This window comes from Thalassophryne amazonica, chromosome 17, assembly GCF_902500255.1.
Source record: "Thalassophryne amazonica chromosome 17, fThaAma1.1, whole genome shotgun sequence".
In the NCBI taxonomy this organism is placed as follows: Eukaryota; Metazoa; Chordata; class Actinopteri; order Batrachoidiformes; family Batrachoididae; genus Thalassophryne; species Thalassophryne amazonica.
The window spans coordinates 52,110,332-52,132,090 of NC_047119.1; the positions used below are offsets into that span (position 1 = coordinate 52,110,332).

The window sequence follows — 21,759 nt, forward strand, 5'->3', positions numbered from 1 at the left end:
TCTGTACTATGATGAATTCTAAAACCTGACTGAAACTCTTCAAATAGACCATTCCTCTGCAGATGATCAGTTAGCTGTTTTACAACTACCCTTTCAAGAATTTTTGAGAGAAAAGGAAGGTTGGAGATTGGCCTATAATTAGCTAAGATAGCTGGGTCAAGTGATGGCTTTTTAAGTAATGGTTTAATTACTGCCACCTTAAAAGCCTGTGGTACATAGCCAACTAACAAAGATAGATTGATCATATTTAAGATCGAAGCATTAAATAATGGTAGGGCTTCCTTGAGCAGCCTGGTAGGAATGGGGTCTAATAAACATGTTGATGGTTTGGATGAAGTAACTAATGAGAATAACTCAGACAGAACAATCGGAGAGAAAGAGTCTAACCAAATACCGGCATCACTGAAAGCAGCCAAAGATAACGATACGTCTTTGGGATGGTTATGAGTAATTTTTTCTCTAATAGTTAAAATTTGTTAGCAAAGAAAGTCATGAAGTCATTACTAGTTAAAGTTAATGGAATACTCAGCTCAATAGAGCTCTGACTCTTTGTCAGCCTGGCTACAGTGCTGAAAAGAAACCTGGGGTTGTTCTTATTTTCTTCAATTAGTGATGAGTAGAAAGATGTCCTAGCTTTATGGAGGGCTTTTTTATAGAGCAACAGACTCTTTTTCCAGGCTAAGTGAAGATCTTCTAAATTAGTGAGACGCCATTTCCTCTCCAACTTACGGGTTATCTGCTTTAAGCTACGAGTTTGTGAGTTATACCACGGAGTCAGACACTTCTGATTTAAAGCTCTCTTTTTCAGAGGAGCTACAGCATCCAAAGTTGTCTTCAATGAGGATGTAAAACTATTGACGAGATACTCTATCTCCCTTACAGAGTTTAGGTAGCTACTCTGCACTGTGTTGGTATATGGCATTAGAGAACATAAAGAAGGAATCATATCCTTAAACCTAGTTACAGCGCTTTCTGAAAGACTTCTAGTGTAATGAAACTTATTCCCCACTGCTGGGTAGTCCATCAGAGTAAATGTAAATGTTATTAAGAAATGATCAGACAGAAGGGAGTTTTCAGGGAATACTGTTAAGTCTTCTATTTCCATACCATAAGTCAGAACAAGATCTAAGATATGATTAAAGTGGTGGGTGGACTCATTTACTTTTTGAGCAAAGCCAATAGAGTCTAATAATAGATTAAATGCAGTGTTGAGGCTGTCATTCTCAGCATCTGTGTGGATGTTAAAATCGCCCACTATAATTATCTTATCTGAGCTAAGCACTAAGTCAGACAAAAGGTCTGAAAATTCACAGAGAAACTCACAGTAACGACCAGGTGGACGATAGATAATAACAAATAAAACTGGTTTTTGGGACTTCCAATTTGGATGGACAAGACTAAGAGACAAGCTTTCAAATGAATTAAAGCTCTGTCTGGGTTTTGGATTAATTAATAAGCTGGAATGGAAGATTGCTGCTAATCCTCCACCCCGGCCCGTGCTACGAGCATTCTGACAGTTAGTGTGACTCGGGGGTGTTGACTCATTTAAACTAACATATTCATCCTGCTGTAACCAGGTTTCTGTTAGGCAGAATAAATCAATATGTTGATCAATTATTATATCATTTACCAACAGGGACTTAGAAGAGAGAGACCTAATGTTTAATAGACCACATTTAACTGTTTTAGTCTGTGGTGCAGTTGAAGGTGCTATATTATTTTTTCTTTTTGAATTTTTATGCTTAAATAGATTTTTGCTGGTTATTGGTAGTCTGGGAGCAGGCACCGTCTCTACGGGGATGGGGTAATGAGGGGATGGCAGGGGGAGAGAAGCTGCAGAGAGGTGTGTAAGACTACAACTCTGCTTCCTGGTCCCAACCCTGGATAGTCACGGTTTGGAGGATTTAAGAAAATTGGCCAGATTTCTAGAAATGAGAGCTGCTCCATCCAAAGTGGGATGGATGCCGTCTCTCCTAACAAGACCAGGTTTTCCCCAGAAGCTTTGCCAATTATCTATGAAGCCCACCTCATTTTTTGGACACCACTCAGACAGCCAGCAATTCAAGGAGAACATGCGGCTAAATATAATATATATTATATATATATATAATATATATATATTAAGCTGGCTTTTAATACTGAGTGGTGCTGTGACATGTTTTTTTATGTGCTGTTTTAACTTTATTGTATGTGTGTTTTGGGTCAAGAGGGCCCTGGTTGGGGTTGAAGGGTTTTAGCTATGCTAATGCTTCCCAGTGCCAGTTTGCTGGAAAAAAGTCTAAAAGACATAAATGACATAGTGAGATGGTGAGGAGCTTCCAGGCATGTGAGAGGCAACTAAAGAAAAATGCTTAAAATGGCGGGGATCAAGAGGGCTGTGGTGGGGGGGGATCTGGGGGTGCTTCGCTGTCTCAACGAGAAAAAGTGACGTAGCAATTTGCATAGATTTTTTTTTTAAAGTTATTTCAACTAAAGTTATTTCAGCTTAACTAGAGAAGTCTTGTGGCATTAACTCAGCTGAAAGTTGAAATTGGTAAGATGAAATAACTTTAAAAAAAAATCAAAATTTTTACATCATTTTTTCTCATTGAGACAGCAGTTCTTTAGAGTGTACAATAGTTTGTCGTTAACAAATTGTGTCAGTCTATTTAAAGTACCTTCATCTGAAGACCGTCATACACCCAAGCAATTTTGAAATATGGAAATATGGTATATCACATGCAATCAACACGACACATTTACATCAACTTTGTAGATGTTTGTGTATATATATATATAATATATATATATATATATAATATATATATATATTTTGCAAACTACATTTAAAGCTGCGTTTTCAGTCACCAGGTTGTAATTTTAGTGAAACAAATTCCTGACTGTTATTTGCAGTCTGTGTGTCTGCTGTGGTGCACATATGCTGATATAACTGTCTAAGCTGCTGGTTCTCTTCAGCAGATAACAAAAGACTGTCACAATAGGTTAGCAGCTGTCGCATTGAGCCAACATCAGCAACTGGCTGAATCACGGTTTGTTAAAGGGGTTCATTCTTTGTCAACCCTAACCTTATTTTTAGAGACACTATAATTCTGCAGTGTCTTATAGGGCTTTAACCACAGGTGTAGCCACAAATGGATGTTGTAGAAATATGGTTGGTCTCTAACCTTGCATTAAACACAGGCAAATGTTTTAATTCATAAATAAATAAAGATCATCAAAAGAGGAAGGTCACATCAAATCCATGCTGCACTGTACATTTATTTTCTTCTGTCTGTGCTACAAACAGAACTTAAAGTTCATAAAAGCTGTCGGATTTATCATTGTTTATGAATGCCATAAGTTGTCTCATTTGACTGAATGGGCTGTAGAGGGCAACAAAGGTGGTCATTTTGTTAAAAAAAAATATAGCTTATTATTGTAGTATGGCATGCATAATTCTAAACCATGGAAATGTAGGAAGTTCTAGACTAAAAACAGTCAAACAATTCTTATGATGATGCAGTTTTCTTTGTCCTCAGTGGGTTCAGCTAAGGCAGATCTCCAAGAAAGCCTCCAACTAGGTAACTCTGACATATCGATACAAATGGTTTCCCCCACCCCCCAGAGCACCGTGGTCCACACCCCACCTCCCGGATGACCCCTGACGGCGGTGACTGGCTGACTCCAGGAGATTTCTTCAACAGTATCACTAACAAGTTGTAGCCCAGGCTGGTGACAAACCCCAGGCAACAGCGACTCAAGCCTTATAAGGAACCTGGTGTAGAAATGAAATCATTAGACCCATGTAAATGTTTTTTAATGTTTAAAAAGCGATTAAAGTCTTTTAGGTTGATGTCAAACTGTCCAATGTAATCAGTCAAACAAGCCATTAAAAAGCCTGAAACCAATTTGATATGGTGAGACAGGAATTTACAGCTTGATCTTTGTGTCTAATTAGGTGATTGCCTTCATTTCTGATTTGATGGATCACTTCACGGGTGTCACCCAAGAGAGGAAAACAGTATAGTACCACTCACATTTTATGCTCTGTGCTCGCAACAGACTTATTTCCTCTCTGCTCCTCTGTCCAATAGCTCTTTGGAAGCTAACTGCTTCATATTTCCTTCAGTTGGTGTTTATGGTTTCTGTGGGAATACCTATCCCTCCACATTTCTATTCAAATCAGGAACTGAAGCTGGAGAGAATAGTGTGTCAGTGTCCTGGGTTACACATTCTATCCTGATTGTCAGGATAGGTCACTTTGGAAACATGAAATTTAAAAGTAAGTCTTTAAAGAGATTATCTAGTAGGTGTTTGAAATAAAAGGACTCCATATATTTACATTTTAATAATCTCGCTTCTTTTTCCTGATTAGTTCCACTAAGCCAGGTTTGAGATAATGTACAACCTGTATGAAAATACATACTTTAACCTTTGCACTACTACATGTCTATTTTTGGAAAAGCTGCCAAATATCTCACATGATGAGCAAGTATTTTTTTATACAAAACAAACAAACAAAATACCCCAACATAAAACAACATAAATCATCATAAGGCACTAAACATGATCAAGGTTTGGAGAGATAGGCTTTACTGACCTTGACTTCTTGGATGATGATGTGGTCTTTGCGGAATCAGTCAGTGTCCTGATTGCAGCTGTTAAAAAGCTTAGCTAGGAATCTGTGTGTCTGGGTTTGTGATTCTCCTGGATCAAGACTCAGAACTAGGCTTTCAGTGATTCCTTGACTTGACCATCAGAAATGTATCTGTATGTGGTGAAAGTGCTGAACTTGTACAGATTCACTTTTCTTGGCAGTGACATTTAAATGTGTAGGTCCTCAGCCTCTGAGATCAGGAGATGCTTGGGAAAAGCTTATGGAGTCATGAGGTCAATGGACAGAAGCGTTTGGGAATACCAATATCTTTGCAGGAGAACGGAGGTACAAGACTTCAAGGTCCGGGTGCTACCTGTCTTTCTGTGTGGTTGTAGGACTTGGATGTTAACCAGGAACTTAAAGCTACAACTGGATGTCTTTGGTACTCTGTCTTTAAAAAGGTTCCTTGGGGACCACTGGAATGACTGTGTCAAATGAATGGTTACTTAAGACCCAGTCACACCGAGGGTTACAACCACCCTACCGCGGGTTCACGACAAAATGTGGCAGGTGTGCGTGCCACATTTTGTCGATTGTCACAGAAAAAAATGGGCATTGCCAGCTTTCGGGACTCTAGAATGCAGCGACTGTACAGTGCGGCGACACTGGCTTTTTGTTTGTTTGTTTTTTGTTTTGGTGTGCCACAGTAGTATCATCTCTGTACCACAGAGGTGCATGTGGGAGGCTGACACAATGAGGTTGAATAGGAAAACAGACTGTGAGGTGGAGGACCTGAAAACAAAAACAAACAGCTCCACTGCTGACATTTGGAAAGTGCTCCTTGTGAAAAGCATCACACATACAAAAACAGACATTGCCATTATTGATTTATTTTTTTATCTGCATTCAGAGCTATGGACAGTTTTCAGCGTAGCAACATACGTAAGCCAAAGATGCAAATTGTGCTCATCCATACCAATGCATAAACAGCGGAAAACTCCTTTTATACCAATGCTTGTGTTCACACCATACGTATTAATATAACCTGAGGTAATTCCAGATAATTTTACAGAAAGTGAAATGGCACAAACTATGTGGATGTGTGCATTCTGTATATGGTGCATTTCAAAGTATCAAAATAATGAGAATTTCTGGCAATTATTTTATCTCTCCATATAAAGCCAGTCTCGCTGAATAATTCATGCAGTAACGGATTTATCAATCAATCAATCAATCAATCATACTGCATGCATGATAACAAGACAAAATGTTTTGTGGCTTTGGTACTCAGTTGATCACAATTCACGTCACATCAATAAGGTGAAAAACCAGACCCATTTGAACACAAATGTTGCTAAATGAAATGAGAACTGTGTTATCCATTTAGTAATAATAATAATACATTGAGCAGTCCTGTCAATGATGGTTTGTCAGTGCTTCTGTGTTGTTTGTGCTCAGACTTCATGTGGCTGCAAGTCTGTACACCTCTGTGCATCTCGGCACCACAGACACTCTCCTTTTGGAAATCTGTAAATTAGGAAGCTTAATATAAAACTTCCTTTTAATCAGCAGCGAACGAGCATTCACAGGAAACTGGACTCTTTCTGTATTGTATCTTTTCCTCGCTTGGTCAGAACACCTCTGCAAGTCGGGCCCAGCTCTGTCTACAGATCAGAGTGCTCACCCTAGTCAAACAAACCAGACCTTGCAGGTGTAACACGCTTGTTGTGGTCCAGACTATGGAAAAAACTACATCAGGTGTGTGTGGGTGGTTGCATAGCGTGCCTTCCTATAGGCATGGCTGTAGCATGCATGTGCTGCTGCAGACATGCAAGTTTTGCTTCAGACACATCCTTCTTCCTGTTTGAGAAAAAGCACCACTGTTCAGCACCACGGACAGCTCTTGCAGGAACGATAGCAAGAAAGGACAACAATCTTATGTTTTCTTGCCACAAACCAATATTGCCGTCATTGCATATATAGTGAGCATCAGTGTCTTTCACAAAACAGTCTTGACTGCAGAGCGTGTGACTGCAACTTTTTTCCTCACAAAGTCCACCACCATATTCTTGAGGGAGCTGTGACAGAGACTGTCTACGACTCTCTGAAATCGCCACCAGTCTTACCTCTGAGTGACTGGTGCTTTAGGGAGACTCAGATGAGGAGTATCAGTTGCATTGTGGGAATGTCAGCTATGATATTTGAGCACATGTCATGTTTCTTTAGGAATGATCCAGCACGCTGGTGCCTCAGTGTTGATGACTCTAGCGGCTAGAGAAGGCTATAGGAGACACCCGTGTTTCACCTGGCTGTGGCCTATGCTGTAGCTACTTTCAAAGGGGTTGGGATAGATCAGTTCTCTGCTTGCATGGATGAAGTAATGCGTGGCACCAGTGCATGTTCCCAAACTTGACTTAACACCTCACAAGCAAACACACTGGCAACAGTGTTGAGGAAAAACCTCAACCTCAAAGTTTTTTTTAATTATTATTTTTATTATTATAGCAAGAAAGTCCAAGCAGACTGGGCTCAGTGGAATCATCATCTGCTTGGGCCATACTAACAAATAAAATGCCACAAAACAAATTTATGAAAACATGCAGTGATAGTCCAGTGTTAAGAATGAGAGATGGCTGAAAAGATATCCAGGACACCGCAACAGGAGTCTCAGCCAAAACAGACCATACTAGTGAATCAGAAGTTTTGTTCATTCCAGATCAGCCATTGAATTAGGACATTCTTTAGTTTCACCCCACCCACCCGCCCACCCCATTAACTGCCTGATATCCACAAGCAAGTTCTGGGATTCAGAAGCTCCAGTGTAGACTGCCACATCTCCAAGATGACAAGTCCCATTCAGATGTCACTTCCAGCATCCTAAATAGAAATAATTGCACATTTTACTTTGCCTTAATTTGTTCCCGTACACTGAGTTGACTTTTAGCATTTCATCTTAAGTGTCATGGACCAGATGAGAGACTTTATAAAATTAATGCGCCATGTAGGTTTAACAAGCCAATACTCTGTTGAGGTCCCCCGCCTGTTATGCTGATACAGCGTGGTGACAAATTAAACAAATAAGCTTCGCTGGACACATGGAGTCAGTGAAATACGAGTGAGAAAAGGCCAAATAATACAGGAAAGAGTAGTTTCCATTAATTAACTGACGTACAAGATCAAATGTAGTTGGCTCAAGGTAGCTGGGATATGTGATTTGCTATAGGTGTTCAATGCAAATTTGGGCTTCAGAAGAGACATTTGGTGCTGAGAAGGCAAAATGTAAGAAAAAAGTTATATATTTTTTTATCCATTTGCATGTTTGACCTTGAGATTCAAGGTCAAATGTAGTGTGCTAAAAGGAGTCAGGATACATGATTTGCTATAGGTGTTCAATACAAATGTAAGCTCTAGAATTGATATTTGCTGTGAGATGGTGGACGTCTTTGGCGGCTGTTACATGACCTTGGAAATCTGGGTCAAGGTCATAGATGTCACATTTGTGTCCATTTATATTATGATACAGGCAAGTAATGTCTCAGAAAGGAGCACCAGGGAAATCTAGGGCTCTCAAAATGTAACAGGAAGACACACACACGGACATGGGGAGTCCATTTCAATGGTCTCCAGGTTATTTCACGGTGGGGGACAAAAGAGCACAGCCCTCTGCTCATGCTGCAGTTTGTTGTCCTTCTTCGTGCCAATGTTACAGGGTTGAGCTGTAACTGTCCTATGTGTTCGGTAGACCGAGGGAGCAAAGTCCTCTATCACTCCTGTGTAATGCTCCTAAGACACTACCTTCCGCTGTAGCGGTGTGGTGATCCTGTGTGGATGACTTTTCTGACCACTCCAGTCATTGCTGCATGCTGCCTTCCAGTGAGGGGACGAGGAGCGTCGTGTGTCTCCCTTTGCAGGTATGTGGACGTCTGGGAGACAGCTGCTGCTGGTTAAGTGATAAAACATTTCATTCTGGGGACATCTGATAGTCCAGCCAGCTCCACGGAGTCTGGCAGTGCTGAAACTGGATCACACAGCTGCAGCAGGCATCGGGATCAGAGAGCAAAGCCGGATAACAACCTCCGCTGTGCTGCACTTTCAGGCACAAGGTGGGAGAATATGACATCATGACCTATAGACATAAGGTTTGATACCGATCAGTATTAGTGATACTGTACTGCTCGTGTCTTGAATGCCACATAAATAAAAAAAAGAAGAAAATATAAGATGCTTCATAATATGTGTTAACAAGGCTATTTAAGTGTAAATTATAATAGCATAATAAACATGTTTATTGTTGCATAATTAAACCATCTTAAACACCCATAACAAACCTCTTAACAGTTGATAGGCTGCTTAAGAATGTTAAGAAAACCTTTAAGGGTGTCTTACCGTTTGAACAGCATTATGGTCATATTGATTAATTTTCTCAATGAGGGTTCTCAGACGTCCTGGTAAGTGACATCTACAACTTTAGTATACTCAGCTTATTGTTGGTCGTCAAGCATTTTTGTCACTCAGCCATGTGGCTTCTTCAGTTTTGAAAACCTTTAGTAGCCATTGGATAATTATCTGTTGAGTTCAACTAACTAACCTATTCAGTCAGCGTTTTACATTTACATAGCTTCTTTGTTGCTTTATTGAGAAAGATACATAGATAATACAGATATTGGCAGTTAACTATACACTTGTTGCTACCAGATCTAAATCAAGAGCAATGTCTGAAGAATAACAAGAAGTACGGGGGTCAGTTGAGAAGTTTTGGGCCTGAACCCGAAAAAGTAGGGAGGGGTTCACCATCTTTTAACTTACAGTGAATCTGGGAAGTCAACATTATCAACATTACTCAAGAATGTCGCGGGAGCAATGTTGAGAAATGCTGGTTTCTCAGAATGCAAAAGATGGAGAAGCATGCCCTACTTTTTCCGAAACGTCTTAATCACCCCCTGTAAGTTCTATATAGGCCCTGAGGCCCTTTGGTGCTTATCTCTGGATTCCCTAGTGCGAAGCGGATGACTGTCTACACTCCACTTAAACAGGACACCAGTCTGACACAGTTTACGTTCCCAGCCAACACCAGTACCCATTTACAGGTAGGTGAACTGAGACAACACTGAAAAAGAACCAGCTTAAATAGTTGTTTCAATTCATAACACCTGAATGAATGAAGAAATTTAAACTTAAGTTAGTAAGTTAGCTCAACTTACAAACTTAAGTTTAAACAACTTTATTCATTTAGATGTTACCAACTGAAACATTTCATTAAGTTGGTTCAACTATTCTCTTTTTTCAGTGAATGCAGATGAAGTGTCTTGTCCAAGGACACAGATTGGTAGCATGAGCGCTGCTCACTGAGTGAGATTCAACCCCAGGATCACATATTGGCAGGGCATATTTTTCCACTGAGCTACATCCTCTACAGGCAGGTAATGGTAATTCTAACAAAAATATGTAGATGACACTGTTGATAACACTTCTATACTCTTATTAATACGTAATAATGTTAAGTGTTCTAAAAGGCTTAAAAGGCCTTATGACTAATTAACTAATGGTTATTGCATTGCATTGATTTAAACTGAGGTGTACTTTCTACACATATCGATGAGTGTCAATGCCCTATAGTTCCAAATACACCAGTCGGGACACATCACCATCCAATGAAACGGTAACTACAAACATAACACTTTTATTGACCTTTATCTTGAATCAGTTACATAAATGAGAATTGTGTATTATTATTTTTTTTTTAATCGGGTGTATATAGGCATGCTGCGTCACGGCACAGTCACAGCTGTGAAAACCAATATTACCCCCGTCAGCTGTCCCAGCGGAACAGTCTGAAGGCAAGGCGAGGACACACAAGGACATGTGGCACCCAGGAAGAAAGAAAGGTGTTCAACAGACTGCCCAGGGATGACAAATGTGACATACAGACTTTTGTGCAAAATTTACCACAGTCTATTTGATTTTAAACACACAGACAATATCCAGTGGAAAATTCTTTCCGTCCCCCAACTTGAGTCTTCAGTCTTGCAGAGTAAGTTATTATTAGGTCCACTGATGATCCCTCTTGTTTCTTTGTGGGGGATATTTCTATTTTGGACATCTTCCCCTCGCTTAAACCAGTGTTTCCTCACAGCCAGCTCTTTCATGTTAAAGAAAGCACAGGCATTAAGTATTCATCTGATATATACCGAAATTATGATTGCTGTCACATGACCCTTACATAAATAGTATTCAAAAAAGTACATCTGAGAAAGATCCTACATGTAGAAATGGCAATAAGCATGCACAGATAGTCACAAGTGCAAAACCTACAAAGTTACATTTTTTTTAACTCCACATTAAGTGAAAACAAACAAAGAATTCAAACCTTCGCCCTCTGCTATTACCACTGACTCTGAAGAGTTCTACCTCATAATGGTCAACCATACAGTCCCCTGAGGATAAAAGATCTTCCTGGGCATAACACATGGATCTGGTGCCTGTCACCCGATTCTGACCGAGTTCCCTCAAACAGAGCACAACATAAAAAGACATCATCCCTTTGGGCCTGCCTGCGGCCGTCCTATTTTTGAACAGCCAGTAAGCAATACAAATACAGCAACACAGGTGGTCAAAGGTCATCCCTGTTCATCTAAGCCTGCCTCTTCATTTTTCTCATGCTGCATTCGTTTTGAAGTGGGAACTCAGGATTTCCAGCTTTACAGGAGGAAAGTGAACAACTCCTGAAATTGCAATTCTGAGAAACTTGAACAGAGCCTGAGTGCCACTGATGCCACTTCAACACTGTTGAGGCTGTTTGTGAGATGAACAACAATAGATTCATGCATTTTTAGTGTTATTGTGCAAAATCAGATGTGATCCTTTTTTAAGGATCCAAATGGCTGGGGTTTTATGCTAAACATCCTCATCGATGCACAGTTCTATTTTAGCATGTGGAAGCTCTTCTGCTATTTACATCGTTAAGTCCTTCAGCTTTTGATGTTTGTGTGTTAAGGAAGTCCATATCTGAGTTCCAGCTTGCTCTGTGAGACACGACATAGTTAGTGGGCTGCTGCACGATCCTGCTCCCCCTCCCGTGGAAGAGGTGACATAGCAAACATCAGCTCTTTTCCATTTAAAGCTGCAGGCACAGAAACAAGCTGTTTCCAAGAGACCAATCAATTAAAGTTATTAGATGTGGCTTATTTGACTGAATGGCCTAAATGACAGTGAATATCACTTAGGATCGATCGATCGATCGATCGATCTATTATCGATCTATCTATCTATCTATCTATCTATCTATCTATCTATCTATCTATATCTATCTATCTATCTATCTATCTATCTATCTATCTATATCTATCTATCTATCATCTATCTATCTATCTATCTATCTAACTATCTGTGCTCAGCAAGTTGACCTTCGGATGATATATCAATCTAAACTCATTTTAAAATGTAATTAATCGATTGTATCAATACTAGGAAATAATGCATGGTTTAAACATGGCAGATTTTACATGGATGGGTTTCGTTAGCACTTTTAATGATAAAGACATTAGATGTTTCTTGATCCAGTCTGCCTGTCTGTGACGTCATGGCCACGCGCCAACAGACAACAAAACATATCATGGCGGATGCAGAGGACAAGCCGGCGAGCGAGAAATTATAAAGCCACTATTGCGGTCCAGCGTGTGGTTCTGAATAAGTCACTCTCTGTTTGTCAAGTACCACAGCAAAATCTCTCCAACCACCTACAATGGGATTTCACACAACGCTGAACAATTAGCAATAGCGACAGCTGGACGTCATGCTCAAACTGATCTAGAGTGGAAAAAGAAGACCTTTGTTCTGAAAACCAGTTTTAAATGAAGCACATACTGGTAAAACTATTGGTGCGTTACTGCGTGAAGCCTGTACAGGGTGGAACAAGAATCCCACCATCACAGATATCGCCAGGAACATGATTGCAGCCAGTGCAGAAGCCCAGTTCAGTTCACAGATTACCCTAGCCCGACAACCGGCCTGAATTAGGCCGGACACCTACCTCTCTTCCTAGCCTGTGACTGGTTGGCGGCCAAGACACTGACGTCAGCGTTGGTCAGCCTCACTTTGGTCAAGTTTCGGGGTGTGGCACGAGCGCTGCTCTCCTACTGGATGTTTGCAAAAGGGATTCCCTGACCTCATTTTCCAAACTTTCCTCAACAAAAACAAATGCAACTGCATACTTACTTTTATGATGAAACTGCATGATCTTCTGAAGTAATGCATGGCAAACAGTCCGTCAGCCTCAATTATCGTGCCATATTCATTATCGTGCATCACGTGACCAGTGCCAGGTCAAGCAGGTGTCAGGTCACTAGGACTGGGAACTCCTACTCCTAAATGGCAGCCAGTATCTGGCCCAATTCAGGGGTTGTCGGGCTAAGATTACCCACTTCAAACAACACACTGGTTGAATTTTTGTCTAAAAAGTTATTGAATCGATTTCAAGTCACTGAATCGCTTTGGATCAGATCGTTCTAAATGAACCAACATCGTCCTTGAATTGTACTGGCAACCACGAATAATGATATGAAGCAAATCATTGTTAAAAGGAATCATTACACCCCTAGCTCCTACTGAATGGGACAGCAGTCCTATGCTGGTTACTTCACTAGCCAAGAACAGTATCACTACCCATTTACAGCCGAGTGGACTGGGACAATGCAGGTTAAGTGTCATGTTCAAGGACTCAGACAGGTAGCATGAACAGGATTTGAACCCAGGTTTACATATAGTCTTTCAGGGTCCCACTGTCCCCTGCGCGTTTGGAGTCATTTTGAAACAACTCGCCGGTTGTAAATAATGAAAATGGTGTTTCCCCTCATCACGCACGGGAAAAAGAAATGCAAACCAGCATGAAATGCAGTCACTGAAGGAAATCAAACATACATTAAGGTATATATAGATTTTTAAGAAAAAAAAATTATTTTTTCAAATCCCTGAACAAATCATACCCGTGTGCTTGCCACCGATATTCCCTTTCCATAAGGTCCTTAATTTCACGATAACTGCGAGGAATCAATGAATGTCTGTTCAACGCCAAGTTAGGGCGCGAGTGGAACCACCCCAGATGTGCAAAGTATCACAGGAACCCTGAAGTTGTCCACTGGCAGCCCAGCTCCTTTTTTCACTGAGCCACCTGCTATATTAGTGATATTAGCTTGCTAACGGTGTGTATAATGTACCTTTAAATTAATGGAAGTTTCTCTTCCTTTTTTGCAAAATAATTTTCATAAAGACAGTTTAATGGTTAGCCTCTAAGCCTGATCTTATATGTAGCAGTTTTGAGCGAATGAAGATAATAACGAAAATGCTAATGTGGTCACCCACGTGGTTTACAGCAGCTAACATGACTACCTAAGTAGCTAAAGAGCTAGCTAGACCAATTGGCGTTTTTTTTCTATTTTTAGCTTTGAAATAATGCAGTTTAATGCATTATTTATTCATTTTCAGAACACAGCCAACAAAAAGTTAGATTTCAGCCTCGTTCAGATGCATGGAGGTTGCAAATGACACAGTTCTGAACTTCCCAGTTCCCCTTTAACACGAATGCAGTGTGTGTTAGTCAAAGGTTACTGTAAGACCAGGGCTCACCAGCATGACCAAAGTCATAATCATCCTTAAAGTATCACATAACAAGTCACCGTATGAAGTCCCACACATTTTTTTTTTTTTATGGTTAAAACGTATGTAAATTACAGCAAAGGGTGGACCGTTGTTTAAGCTGAAAATACTGTGCAGGAATTCATCAAGAGACAGTACAACTGAATTGGATCCTTAATTACATATTATAATATATATATATATAATATATATTATATTAATATATATTATATATATATATATAATAATATATATATAATATAATATGTGTATTTTTTCCTGTAAATTAAATGAACAAGCACACACACACACACACACACACACACACACACACACACACACACACACACACACACACACACACAAAAATAAAAGCATATTTAGTGTTGGCAAAACATTTGCAAAAATTCTAATTTAATTAAAGACACAAGTGAGAGAAAAAACAATGCATGAAAACATAAAAAACAAAAAAAATATTTTTGTAGTAGTCAGTTCTCCAGTGAGTTGTATGTGTGTAATCTCAGCCTACATTTTAAAAATTAAAAATGAATCCAAAGCTCTAGTATGTACACGGCTCTCCGTGGTATGACGATGAAGTAAAAAGGAGTGAAAGTGAGACTCTGGTGAAACAACTGAGTCATGGCACAGGTGACCTAACCATCCTCAGTAGGACAGGAGGAGCATGAAGATGAAGACACTTCACCGATGAACGAAGACAATCACGGAGATTAAGAAAGAGATGGAGTGCAGAGTGGCTTTGTAACCGGACTAACGCCACCCTCCTCATTCCTCCACTCCTGCCATCTTATCTGAAGTGTGCATCTGATCTTTCTAAGGCTCTAGGATGTCTCCGCATACCAGCCGCTGCTCTGTTTAAAGTCCGCCACTCTAGTCTATGAGCCAGTCATCAGTTTTGACCTAATCGGACGGTACCATGTAATGTGAGGAAACGACACTTAAAATCCAGCCTCACTGTATCATGGCCTACACAAAAATGTATGATAACCATCCCAGGGTGGGAGCTGTAGTCCGCGAAGAGTCAATGAAGAATTACACAGAGGTCAAAATGTAAAAATATTTCAGTCATGTTGAAAACTATAATACATTATTTGTCTGATCATAATGATTCCAAAAGGTATAGTTTGGACTGTCTATGACTGAATGTTCTGGAGTTATGGTGTAAAAACAGAAAAAATGGTGACAAAGGTCAGTTTCAGTTTGAACAGGGGTCAAAAGTTAAAGCTGCTCCAATTTCAGTAAAAAATTATGCAAATTATTGTTTGTAACATGAAAACTAAGCATGACAGATGGTGTAAACTATTCCTTTTTAAAACCCTATTAACCCAAACAATAATTTGCATAATTGTTTATTGAAAATGGAGCAACTTTAACTTCTGACCCCTGTACAAACTGAAACTGACCTTTGTCTGGAGTTATGGGTTTTTACCCCGTAACTCCAGAACATTCAGTCACAGACAGTCCAAACTATACCTTTTTGGAATCGTTATGATCAGACAAATAATGTGGTATTTTTCTAACATGAATGGAGCATTTTCACATTTTGACCTCTGTGTAATTCATCATTGACCCCTACCTGGCTGTAACTACCCCTGGGATGGCTATCATACATTTTTTTTAGGCAATAGTACACTGAGGCTGGATTCTAAGTGTCATTTTGTCACCTTAAGTGGTACCAAAAACCTGCTTGGTCCATGGACTACTCAGATTGACTCCAGCATCAGTATCAGCACTGGCCACTGTTCTATGTTTCTTTGAACTACGTATGTGGACCCACAAGGACTTTTAGCACCAGGCAGGATACAGACCCAACTTCAATTTACCCCATAATTCCCCGACACGCAAAAAAATCACGACGCACACAAACACGTACAGGAACTAAGTACACGAAATCATTTCCTCAGCCCGTTTCCTACTGATTATAAAGTGACAGTTTTTCCCAGCTGGTTTAAAACCACCAGTGGCCACCGGACATGTAGGAGAACACGGCAGTCTGACCCAGATTCACAAAGCGTCAACGCCCAGCGACGGCCGACTGCATCCTCCCTCATCTGTCATACATCTAAGATCGCTTCATTTGACCTTCCAGGCCTTTTCTGTTGTGTTTGTGGCCACTTGAAATCCCAAACACAGTTCAGACTTCACAGTTTGTTTCACATTCTGCAACGTGTCCATGCAAAGTGAGAAGAGTCGGAAGTGGTGATATTCACAGACGGTGCAGAGGAAGCGGAAGCAGACTTTGAAGGGCTGGGAATGAAATTTGGTTGGTGTCTATATTTGTGAGAGAAAACAGCCGTTCTCTCACGTACGCATCTATGGAGGGTTGAAGCTTTTTAAGAAGGCGGGGCTCAGGCTGTACACTCTCCCATGTGCTTTGATTTTACTTACACTGTGAATGTATGGAGGACAGAGTTAAATGTTTCCACTTCAGCACCAGTGTTGTGATAAGCAGCAGAAAAGACAGATAGGTAGCAAAAGAGCAAAAAAACAAACAAAAAAACAAAACAAAACAAAAGTGACGGATTTCACAGTTTTCAGGGATGATTACAGTGCTTGGATTAGTCTCAGGGGCAAAAGAAAACATAAGATTTTTACTTTTTGATTTCTTTAAAAAAATCTGTAGAAATTTGTGTGCTAGAAGAGCTTTCAGAGGACTTTAGCTCGGGCCTCCATACCGCAACTTCTCCCAGTGTCACACATACACTAACACACAACAGTTGGTTGGCAGACGGTCAGTGTTTAAAGTTGAAGTCTGTACAAAGACTGAAGGGGCCCAGTTGGCATCCTTGTTTTAGTCCATTCCAACCACGCTGGCCCCTCCTCCTGAACCTCTCCTCACCCTCTCTATCCTCTTGTCCTTCTCAGATCCTCTTCACCAGTCATCTTGCTCACCACAGCTGCCTCCCCGTGTAGGTCGGAGGGGCCGAGGGAACCTGGAAGAGAAAGAAAACGACAAAAAGCTTTGTCAACATTCTGGTACAACATTTTTCTCTATGTATCTTTATACGCAGTGTGTGTTCCACACGGGTGATATTCACCGGACACTTTTTGGGACTCTCTTAGACTCATCAATTTATGGCCACAGAATTGGAAAAAAAAAACCCTCATATCAGTTCTGAATATTTGAAACACTTTCAGCGCTGATTTTCTGTGTTTTCATTGCACCAGCAGCCAAGTTGGTGGCTGAGTAGTTCATGCACTTGTTTCTAGAGCAGAATGTTCCAGGTTCAATACCACCCACCCGTTCTCAGTGTACTACATCTGGAAGGTGTAAAACTTGTGCCAATCAACACGGAGATCAATGTTGGATCTGTGTGGCGACACCAAGTGAAAAACAGAGAAGCCAAAAGAGCTTGACTTTTGTGGAGATTTGCAAAACTATACATTTTTAGAAAGTGCACACAATAGCCAATCAGAAAATGAATGAGTCAATTTTCCTGGAAGGGACCACAGCAGCCATGCTATCTTTGTAATAATGGTGACTTAAAATTGGAGTTTTGCAATATCTCGGCTTCTAGATGACTGAGTATCCAGTGTCAAAATATGCAACATTTTCAGGCCAATGGGATCCAGTGAGGTTCAGTGCTAATGGAAAGAATGGGAATGTGGTCAAAGTCACATATACAAATCAAAGATGTCCATCCATAAATGTCACTTTGCCCACATGTACATATGTTGTATTTAGCACCATTGGGTTCCTTGGCTCTGGAAATATGCCTTTAGCCACTGGAATCAGGATCCTGTGACATCTAGAAGCTGGGATATTGGAAAAACTCCAATTTTAAGCTGCCATTTCTAACAAATACAAGTGCCAAGAAATCCAATGGTGCCAAGTACAAAAATGTACATGTGGGCAAAAGTCACATTTATGGATGGACATCTTTGATTCGTATATGTGACTTTGGCCACATGTACATTTTTTCCATTAACATCACTGGATCCTATGGACATGAAAAGGAGCATTTTGACACTGGAATCAAGATCCTCACTCATCGAGTAGCCCAGATATTGAACTACAAATTCGAAGTGCCATTTCTAGCAAATCCGTGATGGGCGCCATGGTGGCTTCAGTAAAAGTTGAATAATCCATTTTCTGATTGGCTGTTTATTTACAATTTTACTTATCTCCACAAAATTCCAATGAAATTACATTACGAACTGGACTACTATCTTTTCTCCTACAGCTTAATGACAGAAAGAAAGATGCTTTTGAACATTGAACATGAAGCAATTTTTTTTCTGAATTAAAGAAAGTTTAATATAGTCATTCTTCTGTACTAACAACAAAATTCACACCTCTTTGTCATATTACACCTGTGTTATATTTCTTTTAATAAAAATGTAAAATTTTATGCCCTATATCTTGGTTCCATTTTTCGCTGTGGTATGGAAAATGATTTCAAGTGTTCATATTTTTAAAGGTATTACATTCAAGTTCAAAATCTCAGTATTGTGACAAGTATACAGACGGAACCAAAATGACTTCCTAACCATCAAGTCCTAATCTTATACATTAGGGGTAGACTGTGCTGAAGGGCAGCACAATAACACAACCATACCTCATTTTTCCAAAGGCCATCAAATATGGCCATCGGGTATTGCAAAGGCTTTCCGTCCATCCATCCGTCTGTCTGTGCTCAGCATAAGTCCAGTCCTATTACCGCTAGGGTCTTCAAATTAACAGGGAACATTTTGAGACACAGACTTTGGAGGAGTTCAAAGATGGTTAACCTTCACTTATTTAAGAGGTATTTTAAGAGGTTAAAAAAGTCACAATCTGTACCTAATTTTATGGTATGATCCCACAGCCGTTAGCGTGGTGACGTCACTTCCTGGTTTCACTAGCTGCTAACTTTGCTTCATTTTTGGCCAGAAATAACACCTTTCTCATATATTATGTAAAAGCCAGTGAGAAATAAACAGTTCTAAAACTGAAAATGCCATTTTTGGAACCTAATAACACCTCTGAACTGAATTTGGGCTATTGCTGTGCACGCTAACGTCCGCTAACTCAAAGCTAACTTCTATGGAGTTAAATTTTTCTCATTAACACCTGCAAATGCAAATTATACATAAGACAATAGAATCTTAATAATTAATTAAACAACTGCAAATTATAAAGAACACAATGCTCATATGGCTGAGGGTTTTAGCTAATGATTTAGAGGCGGCGGGTGCTGCGCACAAAATCCATTACTTCTTCAAATGGACACAAGCAGCAACACTTATGTTACATTGGGCGCTATTTTGTGCTGGGTGGAAGATCAGTTCCAATATGTGTTAGCTCATGCCATAACACCCACCTTGAAACTAGACATGTTCAAGTCAGGGTTCAGAAACCAAGTGTGACTGTCCACAACTGAAATCTGACTTCCGGGAGTGTTTTCTTTTTGTTGTCTATTACAAGATTGGATATTCATAATTCTGACTGGAAGTTCAATGCTTCATTGACCCAACCTGCACGTGCTTACCCAGCGGGAGGAAACCAGAGTACCCAGAAGAAGAACACACAGACACAAGAACACACAACTGCGTAGTGGCAGGAAAGCAGGTCACCTCTGCTGATTCACTGATAGACTGTATCACAAACAGGCTAATGGAAGACACTTTGTCATTGACCCATACACAAAACAGTGTCAGACGAGTGACCATTTACAACAACCTCATCCATGTATTTGCCTGAAAACAAAGTACAAAGGCATGTGGGCATGCACACGCAAACATGTAATGCACACATGATCACCCTCATTCTCCTGCGATGAATTGCGGTTTGAAATGCACAAATGTGCATGCACTTATCAGGGCGGTTGAATGAGAGAGCGGCGTGTACCTGTGGCTGGGACGATGTACTCACCGCTCCCCCGTTCAGGATCATGGTCATCTCAGTGGGCTGGTAAACATTGCTGCGAAAAGGAGCGCTGGGCCTGGCAGCAGTGTTGCTGTTGTGCTGCCCAGTGCTGCTGCCACTCCGCAAGCCTGGCGTAGAACAGAGGGGCGGACAGAAATTACTCATGGTACCTCAATGCATCAATCTCACTATTCTCATCTTCTGCTGTCTCATTCTACAGCGGAGAAATTTTCTTCCAGACTTATTTCTAGATACACATGGTGTTCCATTAGTCACTGTGACCTACATTCTCCTGCCTGCTCCAACATATTACACCTGTTTGCGTCAGAATTTCAGTTCACCATACCTGCAGTGTTCTCATCGTTGTATCCGTAGCCCTGGTTTTCCACAAACTGCCGGTGAGAAAGAGGGATGTCTTCATCAAAGCTGGTCTCCCTCAGCCGTGTGGAGTTTTGGGAGGTGTCAAAGTAGTCCGGGGCAGTGGGCTGAGGCGGGGGTCTCAGGCAGATATGGGATTCAGGAATGGCATGGAAGAGCAGCAGTAACCAGCCCTGACCTACCAAAGCAATGGCCAGTGCCGGGTCATTCCATTCCGGGGACCTCCCCAACCAGGCGTTGCCATACAGGTAGAAGCCCACCCAGGCCACCCACAGCAGCAGTGACAGGAGACACGTGACCAGCAGCCAGACAGCACTGCATCGCCATTGACAAGTCTTCCCACACAGAGCTAGGGAGGCAGCGGTCAGTGCGGCCATTAGAAGAGCAAGAACGTAGCTACAGGCTAGTGAGAAGTCCATAGGCAGGTACTGACAGGCAGCACGCCCCTCCCTCAGCACGGTCAGAAGTAGCCACTCAGCAGCTATAATGCCCTGCACGGCACTCAATCCCAGCGCCAGGCCCATGAGTGCGCAGCCTCCAGGGCTGCAACGCTCACGACCCAACCTGCGCAGGCGGACACCCTGCACCAGCAGGCAGGAAAAGCAAAGGGCAAACAGGAGACCCCATAGGGCTCGGCGGAGCAGACATAATGACTCGTCTTCTTCAATCAGGTATGCAAAGCTTAGGCCGAACAAACCGAGGATGCCAAGAAGCAGCAAGAGAATGGGTCCCACACCGCTGCGCTTCTCTGCCTCACTGATGTAGCGTAAGCGGCAAAGCAGGACCAGAGCAAGCAAGATGACAGCCAGTGCCCCGCCGGCAGCCACCGACTCAACGGCCACACCCCATACAGAGTCCAGGTCACACAGGAGGGTGTAGGGGCGTATCAGACCCCAGCCACAGCCTCGTGGAAGAGCCTCAGAGTCCACAGAGTCTTGGCTGCTGGCGTGATGAGCAACAGTCAGCAGCAGGAGGGAAAGACCGGTAGGAACGCCATCTCTAAGGGATCACAGAAGAGAAGAGGAGAGATGATGGAGAAGGACAAGGAGAGAGAAGGACAGCACAGAAAGGAGAGAAAGAACATAAGTCATTATCAGTCATAGGCTCTTTGTCTGCTCTCAGGGGCCCACTATTAGCCTGGGGCCCCAAGCAGTTGCCTGCCTTGCCTGTTAGTAAGCAGTGCCTCTGGTCATTGTCACATGAATGATAAAGTAACAGAGCAGTCAGGCACTCACATCGTAACCACGCAGACAAACCGGCCCCACTGCGTTTCAGACAGGAAACAAAGCCCAGTATGTGCACGGCGAGC

At 41.3% G+C, this 21,759-nt stretch overlaps 1 protein-coding gene across 1 annotated transcript; it reads right to left on the reverse strand.

The window, feature by feature from the left end:
- Positions 1 to 16,316: 16,316 nt before the first annotated feature.
- LOC117529627 (G-protein coupled receptor family C group 5 member B-like) lies at positions 16,317 to 21,447 on the reverse strand. Its single transcript, XM_034192461.1, is given in 4 exon segments — positions 16,317 to 17,157; positions 20,079 to 20,200; positions 20,419 to 21,426; positions 21,429 to 21,447. Coding segments are annotated over 4 exon segments (1,194 nt in total). The 3' UTR covers positions 16,317 to 17,112.
- Positions 21,448 to 21,759: the final 312 nt, after the last annotated feature.